The sequence below is a fragment of the Periplaneta americana genome, chromosome 5 (genome assembly GCF_040183065.1).
Source record: "Periplaneta americana isolate PAMFEO1 chromosome 5, P.americana_PAMFEO1_priV1, whole genome shotgun sequence".
Taxonomy (NCBI): domain Eukaryota; kingdom Metazoa; phylum Arthropoda; class Insecta; order Blattodea; family Blattidae; genus Periplaneta; species Periplaneta americana.
The window spans coordinates 45320806-45345355 of record NC_091121.1 but is presented as its reverse complement, the minus strand read 5'-3'; the positions used below and the strand labels follow the sequence as shown (position 1 = coordinate 45345355).

The following is a 24550-nucleotide window of genomic DNA, read 5'->3' as shown; positions in this document are numbered from 1 at the left end:
TTAATATATGGAAGGATCGGAGTGAAACCAAGTGTTACGATACATCGTTATTATGAACTTATACTGTTACTAGATATAATAACTCAATTTTTTTAGCTAGACTAAGCCTTCAAAATCCCTTAAGAGCTTCGCCACTGTTATTTTACTGTATTACTTCAACTGCGTAACTAAAACATATCCTAAAATTTTAATAAAATGTTAATCAAGACCCATTCATAGAATTTTATTTCACTATAATGTAGTAATTTCAAAGATCCATAGGATTTCGTTATACTGATATTTTACTGTATTACTTCAATTCGGCAACTAAACATATCGTCGCTTTTTCGGAATACTGTTGCAACACAAAAAAACCTATTTTGTACAGGACAGTATATTTTAATTTTCTCACAACTTCATTTGTTTCCCATTAATAGCGATGCATCTGCCACCTAGCGACAATTGGTATAATTTGGGAGATATAGCACTATTCGACATAAAAATTGATTTTTTTTTGGACTAATTCACATGTAAATCTCATTTTTTTTTTTTTTTTTAGTTACAACAGTATTCCGGAAAAGCGACGATATCCTAAAATTTTTATAAAATGTTAATCAAGACAACATTCAGAGTATTTTATTTCACTATAACGAAGTAATAGTGACAACAGTCCCTAGGATTTCGTTATACTGGTATGTACTGTATTACTTCAATTGGGCAACTAAAACATATCCTAAAATTTTAATAAACTGTTAAGTTTTAAAGTTTAAACCACATTCCGAGTATTTTAATTCACTAAAACGAAGTAACAGTAATAACGGCCCCTAGAATTTCGTTATACTGGTATTATACTGTATTACTTCAATTGGGCAACTAAAACATATCTTAAAATTTTAATAAACTGTTAAGTTTTAAAGTTTAAACCACAGTCCGAGTATTTTAATTCACTAAAACGAAGTAACAGTAATAACGGCCCCTAGAATTTCGTTATACTGGTATTTTACTGTATTACTTCAATTGGGCAACTAAAACATATCCTAAAATTTTAATAAACTGTTAAGTTTTAAAGTTTAAACCACATTCCGAGTATTTTAATTCACTAAAACGAAGTAACAGTAATAACAGCCCCTAGAATTTCGTTATACTGGTATTTTACTGTATTACTTCAATTGGGCAACTAAAATATATCCTAAATTTTAATAAAATGCCAAGTTTTGAGGTTTAAATACAGCTTTGATTCACTTTAAAATATTTTATTTCATTTTACAAGTCGCTTAAGTGCCCCGCCTTGTGTTATAGGCCTATTTTATCTACATAGCTGCGAGAACCTCAACAGGGAAGAGCCTCAGAAGTTGGACGCTCTCCATATTTGCAGAAGAGGTCTGTGAGCATGCAATTGGACAGGCAGTATATGAGCTGTCGAAGCTCCCAACTCACCTGGAAGCTGTGGTTCACGTTCTTGATGCTGCACTCCGCAAAGCTGAGATCAGTGAGGTCGATCTCGTCAAAGATCACAGCCTGCAACAGATACGCACACGTCACACATTGCATCGCACATCCCTAACAATAATACTGACTGCCTTTGTTCGCGTATCGCTCCCCTGCGTCCGGCGTGACGTCACTCACGCCGCTTGCGTATTGACTGGGTATGTTTAACCGATCTCTGTTATTAATTACTGTTATTTTATAAAATTCCATTATACAATACATATAGTGGAAGGAATTGAATGGCAACAGTGATGCATTCAGGAGGTGGCCCGGGAGGATTCCCACCTCCTCTCCCCCCGGATATTTCAGACTTTATTTTAACTCATTTCATTCATTCATTCATTCATTCATTCATTCATTCATTCATTCATTCATTCATTCATTCATTCATTCATTTTATTCCATAGATCTTACATGAGCAATGAAGCTTTAAGATGTGGAACATGTCAACATTTTACAATATTACAATTACAATTTTTACAAATTTTTATAGTTTTACAATTTAGTAATTTTGTACAATTTTTACAATTTTGTACAATTTTTTTACATTTTGGCGAGATGTAGTGAGATGAGATGAGGTCCGAGGATTCGCCAAAATATTACCCGGCATTTGCCTTTTCGGTGGGGGAAACCTCGGAAAAACCCAACCAGGTAATCAAATCAAAGGGATTGATGCCAAGGACTCGCCATAGACCATCCGGCTTCAGTCCCACGGCTGGAGAAAACCTCCGAAGAAACCTAAGTCCAAAGGGGGATCCAACCCAAGCCCGAACGCAGCTCCGGATCAGCAGCCCAGCGAGTCTGCCGACTGAGCTACATCGATGGCTCTACTAAAAGTATAAATACATAGCCAATCAGATTATTAAATTTACAAACGCAAACGATCATTCATAAGTTGAGCTATATGTATAATACAAAACAATTTAATTAAATTTAAGGAATAAACAATTCAACCAGTTGTGATATACAGAAATTGATAATACATATCATGCAAACTACTTCAAATTACAAACACAAACAATTTATCAGTAGAGCTATATAGATTACTATTCAATTTAGAGCATATACAATTCATCGGCCAAAACTATACAAATATATACAATACAAAGTAGCATACTTTCATTAAGCTATACAAATTTGTGCAATTAATATCAAGTAGATTAATTCAATTTATAATCATAAACAATTCATCAGTTGAGCTATACATATTACCATTCAATTTACAGTAGGTCTATATACAATTCATCAGTAGAGCTACACAGACTAGTAATAATTTTAAGAACATATACAATTCATCAGCCAAACTATACAAACATATACAATCAAATTAGTTCAATTTACAAACTTATTTTCGTTAAGCTATACAATTCATATGAAGTAGATTAATTCAATTTATAAGCTTAAACAATTCATCAGTTGACCTATACAGTATACTATTCAATTTACAGTACATACAATTTATCAGATATGCTAAACAAAAAATACAATACATAGTAAACAGATTAAGTCAATATAAAAACATATTTTAGTTGAGCTAAATAAAATTGTACATGTCATTTAAGTAGAATAATTCAATTCACACGCATAAACAATTCATCAATTGTGTAGAAGGTATGAGTATGTAGAAATTTGGTTAATTCTTTTCTGAACCTTTTCTCGTTGTTCTTCAAATCTTTAAGATAATTAGGCAGTGCATTGAAGACTGTTATATATGAATAGCGAACTCCTTTTTTAAAACAGCTTAGACTAACAGAGGGTAGATGAAGATCTGATTTATGTCTTGTATTAAAATGACTAAAAGTACAGCTAATTTTATACGATTTCATATTTAAATTTGTCCCTGACCATTATTATCTAGCACTTCTGGAAAGCCATAAGACAAGTGGGTCAATGAAAAAATTTTCAATTACCCAACCATTTCAAAGAAAAAAAATTCAGTCTGATATGACTGGAGACCGGATTTTAAAGGGATCCTTTTTTTTTTTTATTCAAACACGAAATATGAAATAATTAATTACGATGTTCAAAACTATCTTCCACCGGCCAAATTATGTGGTTTTGATTTCCCCTTTTTTTCTCCTTTTAGTCCATGATTCCTTTTTTCCCCCCTTGTTTTAAAAAACATCTCTTATTTTGGTCCTTTTTTAACAGAATATCACAAACATTTAGATTCTTTTCCTATATTTTTTCCGATAGGCCTATAACTTCCTCAGCAAGCGAAAATAAATATCGTTCTTCTTCTGATTTCAGACATTGAAATACTAATAAAGTGTGCTGGTTTAGAGTTCAGGATAAACAGAAAATTTTCACCTCTGGTTTCAATTTATATTGAGCGATAATTTTCTATTTATAAAGACATTCTGCATTCAAAGAGTCAGAATCATATTTAAACATACTGAAATGTTGAATGTGATCAAATACAACACTTTCCTTATGTTTTGAAGCGATAAATATAAGCTTGTATGTGCTATGTGTATTCATGAATGTGCTGTAGTGTGTTTTCAATTAAAATAGCACCCTTTTGAGGGAGTAATATAGTCCTTTTTGACTATATCAAATACAATACTTTCCTTATGTTGTGAAGAAATAAATGTAAGATTGTGTGTGCCATGTATATCCATTAAATTGCTGAGAGTAATATAGCCCTCTTTCAGTTCTCTTTCCCCCCCCCCCCCCCGTTGTTTGTCCTTTTTTGATGAAAAATTTTCCCTTTAAAATCCGGTCTCTAGATATGAGTTTCCAGTAGCTAAAATAAATTCTGCTACGTAGATTTTCAGGTAGTTGTTTCCTTGCCTGCCCCTACTACACGACATAACTCTTCACGGGTAGGCCTACTAAATTTCAAATTTCCAAATTTCACGAGAGGGTCCCTGAGAGCAGAGTATGGTTCTTACGGGGTGAGAGGAGAGAGTAAGCCAGTAACTCAACGATATTGAAGGAGCAAGTGGATAGGGCTGGTGTCATTGGCCGGCTGGGACAAACAAGGCTCAGTCTATGGCCGGCCTGTTCAGTGTCGGGGATAGTTTTAAGAGTGGGGGAAAAACACGCATCCCTTGCTCGGATCTTCTCGTGAAATGCGGACTGTACATATCATGCATAACGTGGTGTGCAACTAGAAAATGGGTCACAGTCCTGTCATCTATCCGCAATATATATATAGGGTGTTTAAAAAATACGGGGCATAATTTCAGGTATGTATTTCCCACATGTAGACAATCAAAATAGTTCATTACAACATGTGTCCGGAAATGCTTCATTTCCGAGTTATGGCCTTCACAACATTGAAATTCACCGGAACGTTTTTCTTTCCGCAGGTCGTTGTCATTACAGAAGATGTTCAAAATGTCCACCTCCTGCTTGAATACAGACCTCACATCGATGTCTCATTGACCTGCGAACACGATCCCAAACTCCAGGAGTATTGCGTATGTCCTCAGAACATGCCACAATTCCATTCCGAAGGGATTCCAAATCAGGCACCGGAGACGAATAAACCAATGATTTTAAATGGCCCCACAAGTAGAAATCGAGAGGGTTCAGATCAGGTGAGCGTGGAGGCCAAGCAATTGGGCCACCTCTACCTATCCATCGATCAGGAAACCTTCGATCCAAGTACCGGCGAGCCGTACGACTGAAGTGTGCAGGAGCGCCATCATGCAAGAAGTGAATGTGTTGACGATTGATCAGTGGAGTGTCTTCTAAAACATGAGGTATGGTTTTATACCATTAAGTACGAGAAAAATTCGTACCGGCACCGGGAATCGAACCCAGGACCTCTCAGCTTTGCGCGCTGAGTGCTCTCTAACCAACTGAGCTATGCCGGGACCCGATTCACGACGCCGGCCGAACTCCTCTCGTAGTATCGTGTTACGGCCTTACTGCCTGCACTTGAGACGATACACGTCATATATGTACAGGAGCGCATATTGCATGACTTTATGGCCATATTCATGAGGTATGGTGTTTTCCAGGAAGTTTGTGTACGCCTGCCCCTTAAATCTGTTTACAAGTACATGGGGTCTAACTAATCGATCACCAATGATACCGGCCCACATGCTGAGGGAGAACCGCACCTGGTGATGAGATGGAACAGTTGCACGTGGGTTTTCATACGCCCATACATGCTGATTGTGGAAATTTGTTATGCCATCTCGTGTGAACTGTGCTTCATCTGTAAATAATACCGAGGCAGGAAAGTTCGGATTTACACCACACTGCTGCAAGAACCACTGACAGAACCTAACTCGTGCAGGGTAATCTGCTGGTGACAGGGCCTGTACACGTTGCAAATGATAAGGATACAATTGATACTCTTCCAACAGTCTCCAGACAGTCGTATGAGGAACACTGACTTGCAACGATACCCGTCGTGTGCTGATAGAAGGAGTCATGTTCACAGCCTCCAGAATCTCCTCCTGTACTTCTGGACTTGTAGATCTTGGTCGTCCCCTTCCCAAACCAGGAGAGTTAAATTTTCCATACTCGCACAGACGGTGGTGGAGACGTACAAATGTCTTCCGATCTGGACATTGTCGCTGTGGGTACCTCTCCTGGTACAAACGACGAGCCAGCGCAGCATTGCCGTCCGTCTTACCGTACATGAAGTGTATCTCTGCCAGCTCTTGATTTGAATACATGTCGCACAGTCTAACGCCTACACAACACTGAATGTAACCTTCGCCTCGGAATGAACTGTCAGAGTGCCCTCTTAATGTCCCCTTTGACGGCAACGACCTGCGGAAAGAAAAACGTTCCGGTGAATTTCAATGTTGTGAAGGCCATAACTGGGAAATGAAGCATTTCCGGACACATGTTGTAATGAACTATTTTGATTGTCTACATGTGGGAAATACATACCTGAAATTATGCCCCGTATTTTTAAACACCCTGTATATATACACACACTATTTCTTTAGTTGAACCCATTTTTATATGTCCCCTTTTACATAGACTGTATCTCTTGTTAGGTTAGACATGAATTAATGTTTCTTTTGGTATAGGTACAATTGAATCGTAAACCTATAGGGTTGACAAGTGTCCCATATTGTACTGGACATCCCGAATGTAAGAGCGGAGAAGCTTGTTCCATACTGACACCACGCGGGAAGTCCAAAATCCCATATTTACGGACTAGTAAAAAACGGCAATTTTTTTCATAATTTCTTTTCATGATTCATTTACCCTTTTAATGGTAGGCCTATACTGAAGTCAAATGCCATTTTTTTACGAGAAACATTATTTTTTTTTTTTACTCTTAAAAATATCTCGATGCTTACAGATGATCCTCGCTAAATTTCACAGACGCCAATATATCTCAGCATTTAAAGTAAGAGGGATATAGTAATTTATTTTAAAATGTGTGTAATAGGTATATAGGACGATTGCTGCTCTCTACCATTCTGACAAGGAATCTAGAAAACGGAAGGAATACGCAATCAGTGAAGAGGTATTTGGAGACATTAATTGGTAAGCTTGATCTAAACTTTTGTTCTGCATGCCTAGAATTGGTATCGATTGCAAGGAACCTAAACTGAGTAAATATGTATTTGAAGACAGCTTGTGAGCTTTCGATTACAAATTATGTAGATTCTAAGTTAGTGTCTCCTATCGGGAATACACGATAACTGATGATTTATGTAGGCAATTGGTGTACCCGACCTAAACGTGTGTTCTACAAGCCTAGAAATGTTATCGATTGCGAACTATGTAGAATTTAATGTTTGGTTCCGTTAAGTAACTAAATTCTAATACCGCCTCCCTCATTATACTATACTCCTAATACCAGGAGACAATTTCTATAGGAACTCCCAAGCACACAATTTTCGGAATTACAGAGACATCTATCAGAGCAATAGCAAAATGAAAACGGTAATATAAGGTGAACCAGGAATAAAAAACTTGACCCTCAAAGAATTATTTTTTGTTAAGTTGTTTCTATTTATTTTTCCAATTCTACGTTTATACAAATACATTATGTACTTAATAATACACGCCTTCTTGTCAGAAGTAACATTTTTGACTTTATGTGCTTTGAAGCCGAAGCGTACTTACAAATCTATATGAATATATAATACATGATATATTAGAAATGGAAATGAGATTATGTTATTGTATCACATAGACACTCTGTTAAAGCTGCAGTTTGCCATTAGATGTATTCGTTAATATTATATCTAAGGACTGATTTACTGTGGTAAGATTTAGGCCAGTTTCCCTAAATTTCAATTTTAACATGTGGATGTGAACACCTGCCAATGCTATTAATTTTTAAAATAATGGGAATAACTGAATAAGATCATTTATATGAATTTAATATATGTGTAAAGTATTCCGCTATCATATACTGGGTGTTCAGTTCAAAGTGTGTCATGGCTCGCTGTATGCCGTCATGTGGCTAGCCGATGAGCCTAGAGAATTCAATCTTCCTACACTTCCGCAGAGGTGTATAACCTATGAGGCAGATAAGTTGCCTAGCAAGTACGGCGTTCATTCTGAAGAGTACGTACCGATACGTACGATAATGCCGGTAGTGGCAGGAATGTGAACTGTTTGGAAATACGTACTGTCGGGATATGGGGAGAGGGTTAAGACGATTACTTAGGTACAGTACTTGTTGACATTAACTTCGACGGTCAACATGGACACGGAGCATTTGATTTGTGTTGTGTAATGTTACCGTACGCAACCGATGATAACAAATACCCTGCGTACGACTTGCTGGCGCAAAACACAGTTCGAAAGAGGTTATGGTAGCACACAGACCGTACAGACCGCCATCTGTTGCTACGACGTTCAAGTTATACCGTACACGTTCTCAAGTTCAGATTGAAGAACGCCTTAAATAATAGGCAACTTCTCTGACATATAAGCTGAAACTCGCTTCAAATCGGTGACCCAACAACAGTGACGTCATGACACACTTTGAAATGAACACCCAGTAGGAACAGTCTAAACATAGCAATTTAAGACTGAAGTAAGATTCCAAAATTGAAAGGATAATCTTGTTAGATCAAACACCAATGTATATCAGCATTTAAAGTAAGAGGGATAGGGTAATTCATTTAAAATGTGTGTAATAGGTATATAGGACGATTGCTGCTATCTACCGTTCTGACAGGGAATCTAGAAAACGGAAGGACTACGCAATCAGTGAAGAAGTATTTGGAGACATTAATTGCTATGCTTGACCTAAACTTTTCTTCTACATGCCTAGAAATGGTATCGATTGCAAGGAACCTACACTGAGAAAAGATGTACCTATTTGAAGATAGTTCGTGAGCTTTTGATTACAAAGAATGTAGAATCTAAGTTAGTGTCTCCTATCGGGAATACACGATAACTGACGATGTATTTGTAGGCAAGGTGTACTCGACCTAAACGTGCGTTCTACAAGCCTAGAAATGTTATCGATTGCAGACTATGTAGAATTTAATGTTTGGTTCCTTAAGAAACTAAATTCTAATACCTCTTCTCTCATTATACTATAGCCTACTCCTAATACCAGGAGGCAATTTATATAGGAACTCCCAAGCACACATTTTTCGGAATTACAGAGACATCTATCAGAGGAATAGGAAAATTAAAACGATAATATAAGGTGAACCAGGAATGAAAAACTTGAACCCTCAAAATATTATTTTTTGTAAGTTGTTTCTATTTATTTTTCCAATTCTACGTTTATACACACATTATGCACATAATAATACACGCCTTCTTCTCAGAATTAATATTTTTTACTTAATGTGCTTTGATTGTAGGCCGACGCGTACTTACAAATCTTAATGATTATATATAACATGAATTATTAGAAATGAAAATGACATTATCTTATTGTATCACATACAGACTCTGTTAAAGCTGCAGTTTGCCATTTGATTTATTCGTTAACATTATATCTACGGACTGATTTAGTGTGGTAATATTTAGGCGACTAACCCTATATTTCAATTTTGGCATGTGGATGTGAACATGTGCCAATGGTATTAATTTTTTAAATATTGGGAATAACTGGATAAGATCATTTATATGAATTTAATAAATTCTAATACCTCCTCACCGTACTCCTAAACCTCTCAATGTGTTCAATCGAGTCTATGCGGACTCTCCGCGTGGATTGCACAAGGCCGTATTTATTGGTTAAGGCTTAATATGATTGGACTCACGTCAGTTGTAGATACACCCCCTTACCCAACCAATACGGTGAGGGAGATTGCCATAAGATCTGTGCTTCAGGTAGCCTGTCGGATATCCTTTGATTGTGGACGACAGATCGAACTATACAAGTCGCTTACATTTCAGGAGAAGATTAGAGCAAGGAATATAGATCGAACTATACAAGCCCCTTACCTTTCAGGAGAAGATTAGAGCAAGGAATATAGATCGAAGTATACAAGTTCCTTACATTTCAGGAGAAGATTAGAGCAAGGAATATAGATCGAACTATACAAGTCCTTTACAATTCAGGAGAAGATTAGAGCAAGGAATATAGATCGAACTATACAAGTCCTTTACATTTCAGGAGAAGATTAGAGCAAGGAATATAGATCGAAGTATACAATTTCCTTACATTTCAGGAGAAGATTAGAGCAAGGAATATAGATCGAACTATACAAGTCCCTTACATTTCAGGAGAAGATTAGAGCAAGGAATATAGATCGAACTATACAAGTCCCTTACATTTCAGGAGAAGATTAGAGCAAGGAATATAGATCGAAGTATACAATTTCCTTACATTTCAGGAGAAGATTAGAGCAAGGAATATAGATCGAACTATACACGTCCTTTACATTTCAGGAGGAGATTAGAGCAAGGAATATAGATCGAACTATACAAGCCCCTTACATTTCAGGAGAAGATTAGAGCAAGGAATATAGATCGAACTATACAAGCCCTTTACATTTCAGGAGAAGATTAGAGCAAGGAATATAGATCGAAGTATACAATTTCCTTACATTTCAGGAGAAGATTAGAGCAAGGAATATAGATCGAACTATACAAGCCCTTTACCTTTCAGGAGAAGATTAGAGCAAGAAATATAGATCGAACTATACAAGCCCCTTACATTTCAGGAGAAGATTAGAGCAAGGAATATAGATCGAACTATACAAGCCCCTTACATTTCAGGAGAAGATTAGAGCAAGGAATATAGATCGAACTATACAAGGCCCTTACATTTCAGGAGAATGTTAGAGCAAGGAATATAGATCGAAGTATACCTACAATTTCCTTACATTTCAGGAGAAGATTAGAGCAAGGAATATAGATCGAACTATACAAGTTCCTTTACATTTCAGGAGAAGATTAGAGCAAGGAATATAGATCGAACTATACAAGTCCCTTACATTTCAGCAGAAGATTAGAGCAAGGAATATAGATCGAAGTATACAAGTTCCTTACATTTCAGGAGAAGATTAGAGCAAGGAATATAGATCGAAGTATACAAGCCCCTTACCTTTCAGGAGAAGATTAGAGCAAGGAATATAGATCGAACTATACAAGTCCCTTACATTTCAGGAGAAGATTAGAGCAATGAATATAGATCGAACTATACAAGTCCTTTACATTTCAGGAGAAGATTAGAGCAAGGAATATAGATCGAACTATACAAGTCCTTTACATTTCAGGAGAAGATTAGAGCAAGCAATATAGATCGAACTATACAAGTTCCTTTACATTTCAGGAGAAGATTAGAGGAAGGAATATAGATCGAACTATACAAGTCCCTTACATTTCAGGAGAAGATTAGAGCAAGGAATATAGATCGAACTATACAAGCCCCTTACATTTCAGGAAAAGATTAGAGCAAGAAATATAGATCGAAGTATACAAGTTCCTTTACATTTCAGGAGGAGATTAGAGCAAGGAATATGAGTTCCCCCCCCCGCCACTCTTATAATCAACCACTGACACGCTGCAGGCCGACCAATGACAGAGCCTTGTTTGTCCCAGCAGGCCAATGACACCACCCCCATTCACCTGCTTCAACAGAGATTCTGAGTTACTACGTTCCATAATGTCTGACAGGCGACGTAAACATTGCCGCATAGGAGGGAGAAGTATAAATGTTATTCAATCAATGGCAGAGGTCTCATTTCACGCCTATCTTAAAGTTGGGCGCAGGTAGAACGCTTCAGACCGACCAAGTTCTATATAAGTGTGGAATGAGACCTCTGTCATTGGTTCAATAACAATTATCCTTCTCTCTCTGCTGGCATTACGTCTTCTGTCAGACCTGAAATGAAGTATTATAGCCTATCTCTTCTCTTACCCCGCAAGGATGAAACTCCCCGCGCAGGGATCCTCTCGTGAAATTTGTGCAGTAAACGCTTTCATGGGTTTTTACGCTTTCACGGTGAATGTGTTCAGAAATTTACTTTTTGGTGTTCCACCGTCTATTTCTGAATAGTACAGTCAGTTTTAAAAAGAATAATATGAGAGTATCATGCTATTGAATAATGTGAGACATTGTTAGAGTTTCAGAGGTAATACAAGGGTTACTTCCTCCTGAAAATTGGTGACGCCGTCCTGCCGAAATATTAGCGGCATGATAGGAAAATTTCAGTGGTTATTATCACTTCTACCGCAAAAGTATGTAGGCGGATTCGTTTTTCAGTTTCTATTCCTCTCAGGGCGTTGAAAAGTGGGACTCGAGCAACAATTATTGTGCTAGTCTGTTTCATATACATTTTTTTTTTTACAAAAACAAGTCCGGGCGTTCGTAACGTTCTGATTTGTCAGTTTCGATTGTTTCACCATAACAATGAAGGGCTTTATCAGACTGCAGAACCTCCCCAGGTGTATTATTCCGTTTGCACAATACAACGCGATGCCGATTGTCTGCTGTTTCACTTAATATTATTTCTCATGTTGGCTCAGATAAGCCGTCCTCTTTTGAATAAAAAATATACATGTAACACAAGTTGTATCGCTTCAGCTACTCCGTAAAAGTTGAAGAGCATAGAATATAATGCCAACACATCTACAATATGAAAGTTTAGACTCTCAGCTATTATGATAAAATGTTTGTATGGCAATGTGAGAGTATCTTATGATGTAAGTAAGCTGTACTTAAAAACATCCTTTCGAAACGTTACTGAACATCGAAAACTTCATACGAGTACATACGTAGGCCTATAGGCAGAGATGGACATTCGTATGTATATGCACAGCGTGCATTCAGTGCCTTCACTCGTCTGAATTGTTCTGAAGACAGCCTAACCTCTAGATTTTTATTCTGACATGACTACGTCTTTAGTGGAGGAACCAAAGAGAAAATGTCACATTTAATGTGTAACAGGAAGCAGTGACGTCATGCAGTGATAAAATAACCGCGCATTCGCAGTAGTAAGTTATTGCTGTCGACCTACTGTGCTCCAACAAGAAGATTAACCGTGAAAGGAATATGCTTACTAATGCGTCGCCTATTGGAGCGAAGTAGATAGATAATATTACCGTTATAACGTCAGTTTAAAAAAACACGCGCTCTCCTGCATATGTTATTTCCTGTATGAAGTGATTAAAAGACCAGGAGATTAACCGTGATCTAATTTTGTAACTAGAGTAGTATAAATATGTGTGTATCAGTGTTATCATTTGTGCTTTGAGAGTTAGTCAATGGAGATGCGTGTACCCACATATGTGACCTTATGACATCGTACGACATCAACATTCATTCATAGCATCACCCCGCTGCGTCTCATTCCCCTGAGACTTTCTCCTGGTTGGAGTACAGTATGCAACAGGATGCAGTAACATGTACTGAACAAACATATAAAAGTAGGCCTATAAGACGAGTTCATATCATACGAGGAAGTATCGTCAAAAACAAAAGAAAGCATAGGACCAGTCCATCTCAAAAGAGGGGAGAAGTCTCAAATTCCTCAATAACTAAGAGTACTACTACAAATTAGTCAAGCATAACGGTGGATCTACTGAATATGTATAGGCCTATAATTATTATATTACCTGTAGAATAACACAGTGCCAATAAATAATCTATAACAGGATATGATATTAGTACCATTTAATCCTTATAATCATCCATTAAAATGAAATACGAGGGTCTTCCCACAAGGAATGCATATTGCGCATGTACTCCCCGCTCCAAGAATCTGTATGGCCTCGTTTATTGACGCTAAAGTTCTTTCGAACAAGTTTCTGCAAGTTCAGCTCAATTGTGTAAAAACTTCTTTGTATAGAAACAATTGAAATAGATGACGAAAATCCGTCAGGTCACGTCACTGGCTTAGATCAAAGATCATCAATAAAAATTGAAACTTTTCGTCGACGCACTAATGGAAATTTATGAACTGCTTCGAGAAGTGTGTGGTAAACTCTAGAGTAGATCACAGCACTATTTCCCGATAGTCTCGACGTTTTCGTGAAGTTCATGTTGCTGTACAGTGTGAACAGTAAGAAATGTCATTAATTTCAGGGGGTTATTCTTTGAGATATTTCAAATACTTGTTTTTGCTTCATTTTCGAGATAAAAATTGTTTTATATGAAATATGCATACCGGTAGTGTGTTTCGGGAAAGCCATTGGTTGAATCCCCAAAAATATACTCAGTCAATTTAAGAGAACAGTGTGTTATAATAATGAATGATTGAAAGGAAGTTAGTTTTGTGCTTTAAATGTGCAGAAATTTGATCCGAACAAATGTAACTTTTCGTTCTGCAAAGAAATATTGCAATGTTACATTTGTTCAGATCAAATTTCTGCACACTATCAGCTGCGAGATAATCTTGCATCGGTAAAAATGGTTCACAAAGTTAATTACCTGACATTTGGAAAAAAGGACACCTTGGAAAAAAGCCAGTCAGGTAATCAACCCAAGAGGGATTCGAACCGGCGCCGCGAGTCAAATTCGTTGCCGTCTGACCCACGTCATGAGATTTTGCTTGGCAAACACATCGACAAGTGTTAATTTTGTCTTCCAGACCTCAATTAAAAAATAACCCGTCAGACTGAGTATTTTACCTAAAAGGATTACAGTATAACCCAAATTTTACGTAGCCTAACTCAGGCCTATACGTAGTTCTGGTTTGAACGTAATTATGGACATGTCCTGGAAAAATTACATTTAATCACATATAAATTAATTCCGAGTGGTGCGTAATTCGCTTATGTAAATAGTATTTTTTTTAATCTACTTTCAACTGTGTGCATTTTTGTTTGCTTTTATACACAATCAAATTTCGCTTTAATTTTACATGTTTTGTCATGAATTTAAATAGCTACATTTTAATCATTTCCCATAATCCTCATTGTCAGCTGCGGGATACGGAGAATTTATAAGCCATGTGGTGACAGTGAAGACCGCTGCCTCTTTACATCAGTGATCTCAAGGTTACAGGATTCGTAACGATAAAAACGCAGACTCACATGGCCCAGGCGAATACAGAGCCGGCATGCTCCGTCTTGATATGCTAGCTTATCTCCTTTCTCACGGGACATACTCCAAACATCTGAAAACAGTTGCAGAGCACCCAGTATCTGTCTAGTGATCATGTGTGACAGTAAAAGGAAGAGCTACTCGCTAGAAGGCAGAGTTAGATCTATAAAAGAAGCTCAGACAAAACCCCTCCCCAAAAATACTGAAATTGCAAGTAGTTTGTAATATGTATATAAAAGTAAAATTAATAATTAAGACATCTTGAAGTCTGAGTTCATAAATGAATAAAAAAAATTCATTGTAAGTAGGCCTATTAGGTAGTGCATTTATAATATTATATAACTTACATTAAAATTCTAGTCATTTTCTATTGATTAAGGGATTAGGTACAGCTTACAGCAATAACATTTTGGAAATATTCAACTTTTTCCCCGTCCATTACTATATCTTGTACAATAATGAAAATTAGTATGTGCTATTTAAAAAAATATTTTTACGATTTAAACAAATTATTCACATCCCCCCCCCCCAAATTCAGTTCACTGTGCAGTGATGAAGCGTTTCCCACATAACTCAAAAACTATCCAACATTCTGTGATTAAAATGTTTGAGTGCATTTATGCATGTCATATCTACAATATTATGCAAGATCACTTCTCTACCTTTGATAGATATATCTGATAAAAAAAATAAATTCATTTTTAAAAATGGTCAAATATCAGTGTTTTCTTCTAACACTAAATAAAAAAAAATATTATTTATTAAGGAAGGTCGTTGAAAGAGCATAATATTGTAAACATGAGTTTCAGCAATAAAATAAAAGAGAGAGAACATGAAAAAGTTAAGAAGTTTATGAGTTATGAGGGAAACGCTTCATCACTGCACAGTGAACTGCCACCATTTTTAATTTTGAAAAAAAAAAATATATATATAATTTTTTTAATCGCAAAATATATATTTTTTGTTTCATATAGCAGAAGGACAGTGTTTTACATACCAATTTTCATTATTGTACAAGATACAGTAATGGAGGAAAAAAATTGTTGAATATTTCCAAACATTTTCCTTCTGTAAGCTGTACCTAACCCCTTAAAACATATTTGAACAAGTTAAAATAATCCTTAAGTACTCCCAGCTCTCTGTGTTGTGTTAAACTGATTCGTAGTCATTCGAAAATTATCTTATATTCAAACCTTAGTTATGCGTAGTTCCAGGGTTGTCAGATTCTCTCATCAGGAATTCGGGACATGCAATGATACTGCGTACCTTAACGTGACTACACATTTCAATTATTTCAATTTGCAATACAACTTATGTTATTCGTTCTATGTATTTCAACTAATTATATAGGCCTAAGCTTTTAATTTTGTTATATTTTTGCTAGATTATAAAATGTTCTTTGAATTATTCATGAAGTCTCGAAAAATAATGTCATATTATAGCTTGATCTATACAGAAAAAATGCACAATACAGTGTTTAAATCCTATCAATAATAAATCAACTTCCAAAGAGAGTAAAGAAAAAAGGTAGGGGAGAAGTGGGTACAGTAAGACAGGGAGAACAGTGAGACATTTTTTATTAGATAGTAAATTTTGATGTTGAGATGTTGGTAACAGTGAAGTTGTATGTTGCATGAGTAAAGTTACAGTATTTTCATACTCGATTTGATTCTAGTTATAAATGTGAGTGATGAAAAAATAATTCATAATTTTTCACTCTAGAAGTAAAATTTTCGCTTGTGTTTAATGAAGGTTATATTGGATATACAAATGAGATATACATATGAATGTTTTATTACCTAATACTATGGTATTTGAGATTGTGTTTGGCAAAGTTTCGTCTTTCTTGTTTCAATTTTGAAGTGATGGCGTCATTTTTAAATGAACTATGCGTAAAGGGAACAGTGAGACATGCCATTGAAGGGTACACTGAGACGTCTCACTGTTCCCATGTACCAATGATTTGCAAAAACAAACTGTAATTATATTACATTTACCAGTAACTAACATTAAAAATGAACATACTAGTAACCAATTTAAGAACTTTAGCTTAAAATAATGGACACATTACATTTTAATGGTTTCATAAATAAAAAATTAATCGCAAAATTTAAAAAAAATGTTAAAAAATAATAAAGAATTACATTAAATTCTTATAATTATAAGCTTTGTTGTCACCAAAAATTCATTTCATTTTTTCGCAAAAGTTTGAAAGGTCATGAAAAATTCACTTTTCCAAATGTTCCAGATGTTTCAATGGTTTCGAAGTCAGATATCAAAATGATTCTAAATAAGCCTACAGAACATGTCAAGATAAAGAGACAGCAAGCTTTCCTTTCTTTTGAAATAAATGTAAATCATTTCAATGTCCGTTAATAGACACTGTGGTGTTTCACTGTACCCTCCTGAATGGGAACAGTGAGACATTTGCAGTTTTTTGACCAACACGTATTGTATATTATGTCCTTTATCTATTAACATTTTTGTTTATGTATTATTGTACTCCATGTTTTAATGTCTATTTCTATTGCACTTTATTTTAAAAACACTTGAATTATCACTTGCATACATATGTCTTAATATTTTGTGTCTCACTGTACCTATTACTCCCCTACTGTATAATACCTAACACATTCTATAGTATTATATTATCGTTATTTCAGTACAACCCGATAGGAAGTGTCAGATGGTGTTGACGACAACATTGCACATAGGTTGGACAGGGTCTTGAAAAAATGAATAAGGTATTTTAAAAATAATTTTACATAAATGAACATAAAATGCATTTTTTTTCAATCTTCTTTACATTCCGGGACAAATATAACTCGACACAGGACACACCATTAAAATCCAGAACAACCCTGGGAAATCCAGGACGTCTAGCATCTCTGCGTAGTTCTGAGTTGTACGTAATTTAAATTATTCCTCTTCAGTTCCTACAACCCAGGTTTTACTCTATTTAGAAAACATCAAGCCTCCTGTAGAATAAAGTAAATAATGAAAACTGATCAATGCTCATAGCAGTCAAAACACTTCGTTTCTCAAATCGGTGCTTCTGTTCTGGCACTATACGACATAATTCCATAACACAACTATACTCGTGCTAACCACTGGTACAATGACGTTCAAAGATACCTGACTTCCGATTTTATGATCGTGTAAACTTTTCAACGAGGGATATCAGAACCAAAGAAATATATATATATATATATTTTTAAATTCGTCAACTTTTGGATACAGTATCGAAATCTTGGGTGATCTCCCGACTGTTCCTAATTACTTTTACTTATTGCTGAGAGGTAGTTCATTTATGATGCTGCACTCCCGTCATAACCAGGATGAACAGCATGAAAACAAATTTGACAGATAACTATGAGAAGAGGAACAAAGGTGTACGATGTCTTGTGTAGTACTGAGGGTTATAAGTTCCTAGTTTTGATACATACACATTTTGGTGGGAATGTGCCTGTTTATAAAATGTTTCAGCGAATCTCCTAATGATAACTGGGATACTTTCCACTTTTAGATCTTGATGTATCTCTTCGTTTCTTGTGTACCACCCGCTGTTATGAATTACACGTAATACTTTATTTTGTACAACTCGAATGGGATCTAATGTTGTCTTAGGTGCGTATCCCCATACTGTAGAACCATACAAAAGCACTGATCTAATCAGCAATTTATAAATTGTTACTTTTTTAGATGTTGACAATGCACGTGTTTTTAAAAGGGGATACAGTTGTACCATTCTTGCTATTGTTTTTGCTCGTATATTTGCAATGTTGGTATGCCATAACAGACGACTATCCAAATGGATTCCAAGATACTTAACAGAATCCTGAAATTCAAGGGCAGTACCATACAGTGTGAGTTTAGTTTGTGGTAAAGAAATAAAAAATTGACTAACTTTGAAACAGTTCCGCTAGTTCTCAATAGGTGGGGGCGGTTAAAAATGTGACAGGGAAAATGATTATGTAGATTAAGCATAAAGTCTCATAATTAACAATATCAGCGGTTTCCAGCTAAACCCAGTGCTGTTTTACAATCAGTAGAGTTGGAAGAAAAAATTGAATTCTAAACTGGGTATATTTATGTACGATTAGCAACACTGACTATTATCTTCGTCATCTATTCATAGAAATAATAATTAAAGAAGCCAAACTTACACCAACAAATTATCGATCACTATCGATTAGTACGGTCAGACATCTTTGAACGTCAGTGTACCAGACAGAGGGGAATTTCTCTCTGAGAAGGAAAGTTTTTATTTCCAAAACCAGAGATGAAAAAATTAAGTCTAAAGAAATTTTTCAGAGCGTTCAGAAACATGATGCCGTCTGTAGTGGGTGGGGGACAAAAGAAAGGTTTTGTATAGCTACCTCTAACAGTAAATTAAAATTTTATCAGATACTTTAAAAATACGGTTTCATTATATTAATGAGCATGCTTATATATGTGTATGTATGTATGTACCTTTCAAAATGTGTAGCATTTTTATTTTAACAATAGCGAGGAAGCCATTATTACATTTTGTTACTGATGTGGAAGTAACTTCCTCTGTGAGAATTATTTCACAGAGGAAGCGACGCGGCTCATTCATATTCATATACTCTCTCCCTTCCTATGTCTCTCTCCCATCCTCTCTCTATTCTTCTGCATAGAAAAGATATTTTAAATTATTAAAAAATGAATCCTACAAGACAGAGCCGTTAAGTTACAAATTGAAGTAGCGATCTACAATTTTTAATGAGGCACCTGAAACTATCACCACTAAGATGGTGGTATCAGCGATGTGTGCATAAGAGAAACAAAGAAGCAGCAGTTGCAAAATGGCGGCACCTCTGGACGAGGGTACCATTGGCGCCTTGATCCGAGCATTGATGCACGTTTTGTTTGGGGCTGGTAATGAAGCACACAAGACTCATCACTTGTGACTATCCGGGCTATCATATCGTGCTCTTCCCCCTGTCTGCTCGGATTTCTGCAGCATTTCTTTATGTCAGACCTTTTTCGCCAGGAAAATCGCACAACGAAGCACTGCTCGACTATGGTATATTCATGCAGAGATGCCGTCATCTTGCAACTGCAGTTTCTTTGTTTTGAATTTGCCGCTTATGCGCATATCGCTCACTTTTATACATGGTACCTCATTAAATTACGTGATTAATTTTATAAATATATAATTTCAATAATGATAATAATAATAATGATAATAATAATAGACCTAATAATAATAACAAAAGAACGCTTATTATTATTATTATTATTATTATTATTATTATTATTATTATTATTATTATTATTATTATTATTATTATTGTCTATGCGGATGACGTGAATATGTTAGGAGAAAATCCACAAACGATTAGGGGAAACGCGGAAAATCTAGTTGAAGCAAGTAAAGCGATAGGGGTGGAAGTAAATCCCGAAAAGACTAAGTATATGATTATGTCTCGTGACCACAATATTGTACGAAATGGAACTATAAAAATTGGAGATTTATCTTTCGAAGAGGTGGAAAAATTCAAATATCTTGGAGCAACAGTAACAAATATAAATGACACTCGGGAGGACATTAAACGCAGAATAAATATGGGAAATGCGTGTTATTATTCGGTTGAGAAACTTTTGTCGTCTAGTCTTCTGTCAAAAAATCTGAAAGTTAGAATTTATAAAACAGTTATATTACCGGTTGTTCTATATGGTTCTGAAACTTGGACTCTCACTTTGAGAGAGGAACAGAGATTAAGGGTGATTGAGAATAAGGTTCTTAGGAAAATATTTGGGGCTAAGAGGAATGAAGTTACACAACACAGAGCTGCACGCAATGTATTCTTCACCTGACATAATTAGGAACATAAAATCCAGACGTTTGAGATGGGCAGGACATGTAGCATGTATGGGCGAATCCAGAAATGCATATAGAGTGTTAGTTGGCAGGCCGGAGGGAAAAATACCTTTGGGGAGGCCGAGACGTAGGTGGGAAGATAATATTAAACTGGATTTGAGGGAGGTGGGATATGATGGTAGAGACCGGATTAATCTTGCTCAGGATAGGGAACAATGGCGGGCTTATGTGAGGGCGGCAATGAACCTCCGGGTTCCTTAAAAGCCAGTGAGTAAGTATTATTATTATTATTGTTATTATTATTGTTATTATTATTATTATTATTATTATTATTATTATTATTATTACGTTATTAATATTATCATCATCATAATGTCATTCACGGCCTCAGCGCAACGCACAACAGGTAATTTCATGGTTCGCATCCAGGTAAGCACTTCTAAGTTCCAAAACCGAATTCCTCAGGGTGCACAAAGGTCAGGCCACATGCGCAATAACGTGAGTATTGACATCCAAATGTTTGACCTGTATTCCCGAGAAGCGGTTCACTGACTATCAAGCAGTTTATTTAATGAAGCTATTTCAACGAATCCAGTTTCTCTATTCAATGGGTCAGCAGTACAAAAAAAAATATTCTTCTTGCTTATTAGAAATAAAAAATTGAAAGACTGTAGCAAGAAACAGATAACAATGGATGAAGAATAGCGAATCTACAACCGGACTTGGGATGAAGAAACATTATTATTATTATTATTATTATTATTATTATTATTATTATTATTATTATTACTACTACTATTATTATTATTATTATTACTTACTTACTTACTGGCTTTTAAGGAACCCGGAGGTTCATTGCCGCCCTCACATAAGCCCGCCATTGGTCCCTATCCTGAGCAAGATTAATCCATTCTCTACCTTCACATCCCACCTCCCTCAAATCCATTTTAATATTATCTTCCCATCTACGTCTCGGTCTCCCTATAGGTCTTTTTCCCTCCGGCCTCCCAACTAACACTCTATATGCATTTCTGGATTCGCCCATACGTGCTACATGCCCTTCCCATCTCATACGTCTGGATTTAATGTTCCTAATTATGTTAGGTGAAGAATACAATGTGTGCAGCTCTGTGTTGTGTAACTTTCTCCATTCTCCTGTAACTTCATCCCGCTTAGCCCCAAATATTTTCCTAAGCACCTTATTCTCAAACACCCCTTAACCTATGTTCCTCTCTCAAAGTGAGAGTCCAAGTTTCACAACCATAAAGAACAACCGGTAATATAACTGTTTTATAAATTATAACTTTCAGAGTTTTTGACAGCAGACTGGATGATAAAAGCTTTTCAACCGAATAATAACAGGCATTTCCCATATTTATTCTGTGTTTAATTTCCTCCCGAGTATCATTCATATTATTATTATTATTATTATTATTATTATTATTATTATTATTATTGACATGGTCTCTTGGCTGTAACTTAACAGAATGGGGACAGAAATTGCAGATGGACACTATTTGCATTACTTAATCCTTGCGAACGACAAGATAGAGCACAGGACGGGGAAGATGCAAATATATGCAATCACTTATTATCGAAGGAATATACATAGATAAACGGGTCCTAGAGATAAATTAAAAGAATTAGTATTTGAGCTGTGATTTTGATCAATTATTTATTGATGGGGAAAATATATAAAAAAAAGTGAACAATTTCTGCTATTTAGGATCAATTTTGGAAAGGGAAGGAACATCGATTTTGGAAATTGTTAAAATAATTAGTAAGTTAATGACTAGAGAGCGGAATTTAGGCAAAAACTTATTTTTTTCCTTGATACATACAGGCTTAAGATTTAATATTTACATTTTTCATTGAAATATAGATATAAATAAAGGGGTTTTATAGTGCCCAAAATGCCTATTTCGACGTTAGTTTTTTTAATTTTTGCACCATTTTTCGTAACTGTTTACTGTTTCTATTAACATCTTAAACCGTTTACATTCCAAGATGCATAACAACTCCTTCCTAGCAGTGAACAACACAATAGAGAAGTACCTCCGGGCCACCCCTTCTCATTCTTACAATCTTTCAAACCTAAAATTCCAATCGGTATAGCGCGGACCTTCTGTGCTCGAGGTTGCGGATTCAATTCCTGTCCAGGTCAATGGCATTTAAGTGTGCTTAAATGCGACAGGCTCATGTCAGTATATTTACTGGCACGTAAAAGAACTCCTGCGGGACAAATAATAATAATAATAATAATAATAATAATAATAATAATAATAATAATAATAATAATAATAAGTATTATTATTATTATTATTATTATTATTATTATTATTATTATTATTATTATTATTATATATTCCTCTGTCTGTCAGCAATTTAACACAAACTCGCTGAGTTGTACCCGAATAAGCATTCTCTTACATTCCAAGACAGATAACAATCCCTTCCTTTTTTTTTCTCACCATTTGTAAGTACAACAGTGAGCGACACAATAGCCCAATAAGTGCTGATCATCTACTGTGAAGCAAACTATGGAAATGTGATTGGTGAATGAAAAACACTAACTTAAAGACAGAATGTCTTCATTTTGTGTATGTATGTGTACCCTTGTAAAATATTAAATGTGTGGAATTTTCTTTTAATCCTAGAATTTTGCATTAAATAAATGTTGAATATTATATTAGTGACATTATTTAACAAAAAAAAGAACTATTTTTTATTTTATAGAGCCTAAATGAAGAAGTTTAAGAGCCACTTTTTAGGGAATAAAATTCCGCTCTCTAGTAATGACAGAAAGTAGACTGGTATGCTGAATTCAGTCCTATGGAGCAGAGAAATCACTACCAAAACCAAGAAGATTTATATCACATTCAATATTACATGGTATAATGTTATATGGGACGGAGACCTGGACAATAAACAACAGGCATATTAAGAAATTGACGACAGTTGAGATGGATTTCTTAAGGTCATCCAGAACATCAATAAGGAAAAAGATTAAAAAAAAACACAGAAATACGAAGAAAAATGGATGCAGGAGATTATATTAATAGATCAGTTGAACGAAGAAGACTACGCTGGTACGTACATGTCCGGAGAACGGGGGTTGGGAAGGCACCAAAGTTAATACAAGAATGGGAAGTGGGAGGGAGCGATATGGAAGACCAGCAACAACCTGGCTTCATAATATAATATAAAAAATTCTATGCAACTGCTTGGCGCATCAGAAGATGATGTATATAATAGAAATGTTTAGAGAAGCCTTTTAAATGAGTTCTATAAAGAAATATTATCCCGAATTCTTTTTCCAATTTATTATTTATTCTTTCTATTTTATTCCGTTGAAAAGAAGCCTCAGTAGTGAGGAAAGGTCTATTATTATTATTATTATTATTATTATTATTATTATTATTATTATTATTATTATTATTATTATTCGTTAAAGGCTGGGAGTTCACATACTAGGAACATGTGTAGAGGAGTTATTAGTTACTTATTGATCTCCTTCATACATAGGCCTAACACATTTTTAAGCCAGAGACGTCATTTAGGGAGGGACAGGGTAGGATCCACACCTTAAAATAAGATTTTAAGTAATAATAATAATAACAATAATAATAACTGAGTTGTACTACTGAAGACAAGAATATTAATATATTCCACTTTTACAAAAACTTGAAATAAAAGACGAACTAGTTAATGACTTGGCTCAGAAGAAGCCAAGGCGTTACCCTTTTATACATTAGTGATCTTACTTATTGTAACTAAAGCACAAGTTTTTCGTTAATTAAAATTAAATTTTTTTATCAATAAAATGTATGTCTCCACTTGTT

The 24550-nt window shown here is 35.4% G+C and overlaps 1 protein-coding gene across 6 annotated transcripts in view; it reads right to left on the bottom strand.

Moving 5' to 3' along the window:
* The window catches only part of LOC138699566 (diacylglycerol kinase eta), a 187237-nt gene that overhangs the window by 57686 nt on the left and 105001 nt on the right, over positions 1-24550 (bottom strand). For all 6 annotated transcript variants that reach the window (XM_069825559.1, XM_069825560.1, XM_069825561.1 and 3 more), the window contains one exon: positions 1417-1497. In XM_069825559.1, the coding sequence (XP_069681660.1) occupies positions 1417-1497 (81 nt within the window). The remainder of the gene's footprint in view (positions 1-1416; positions 1498-24550) is intronic.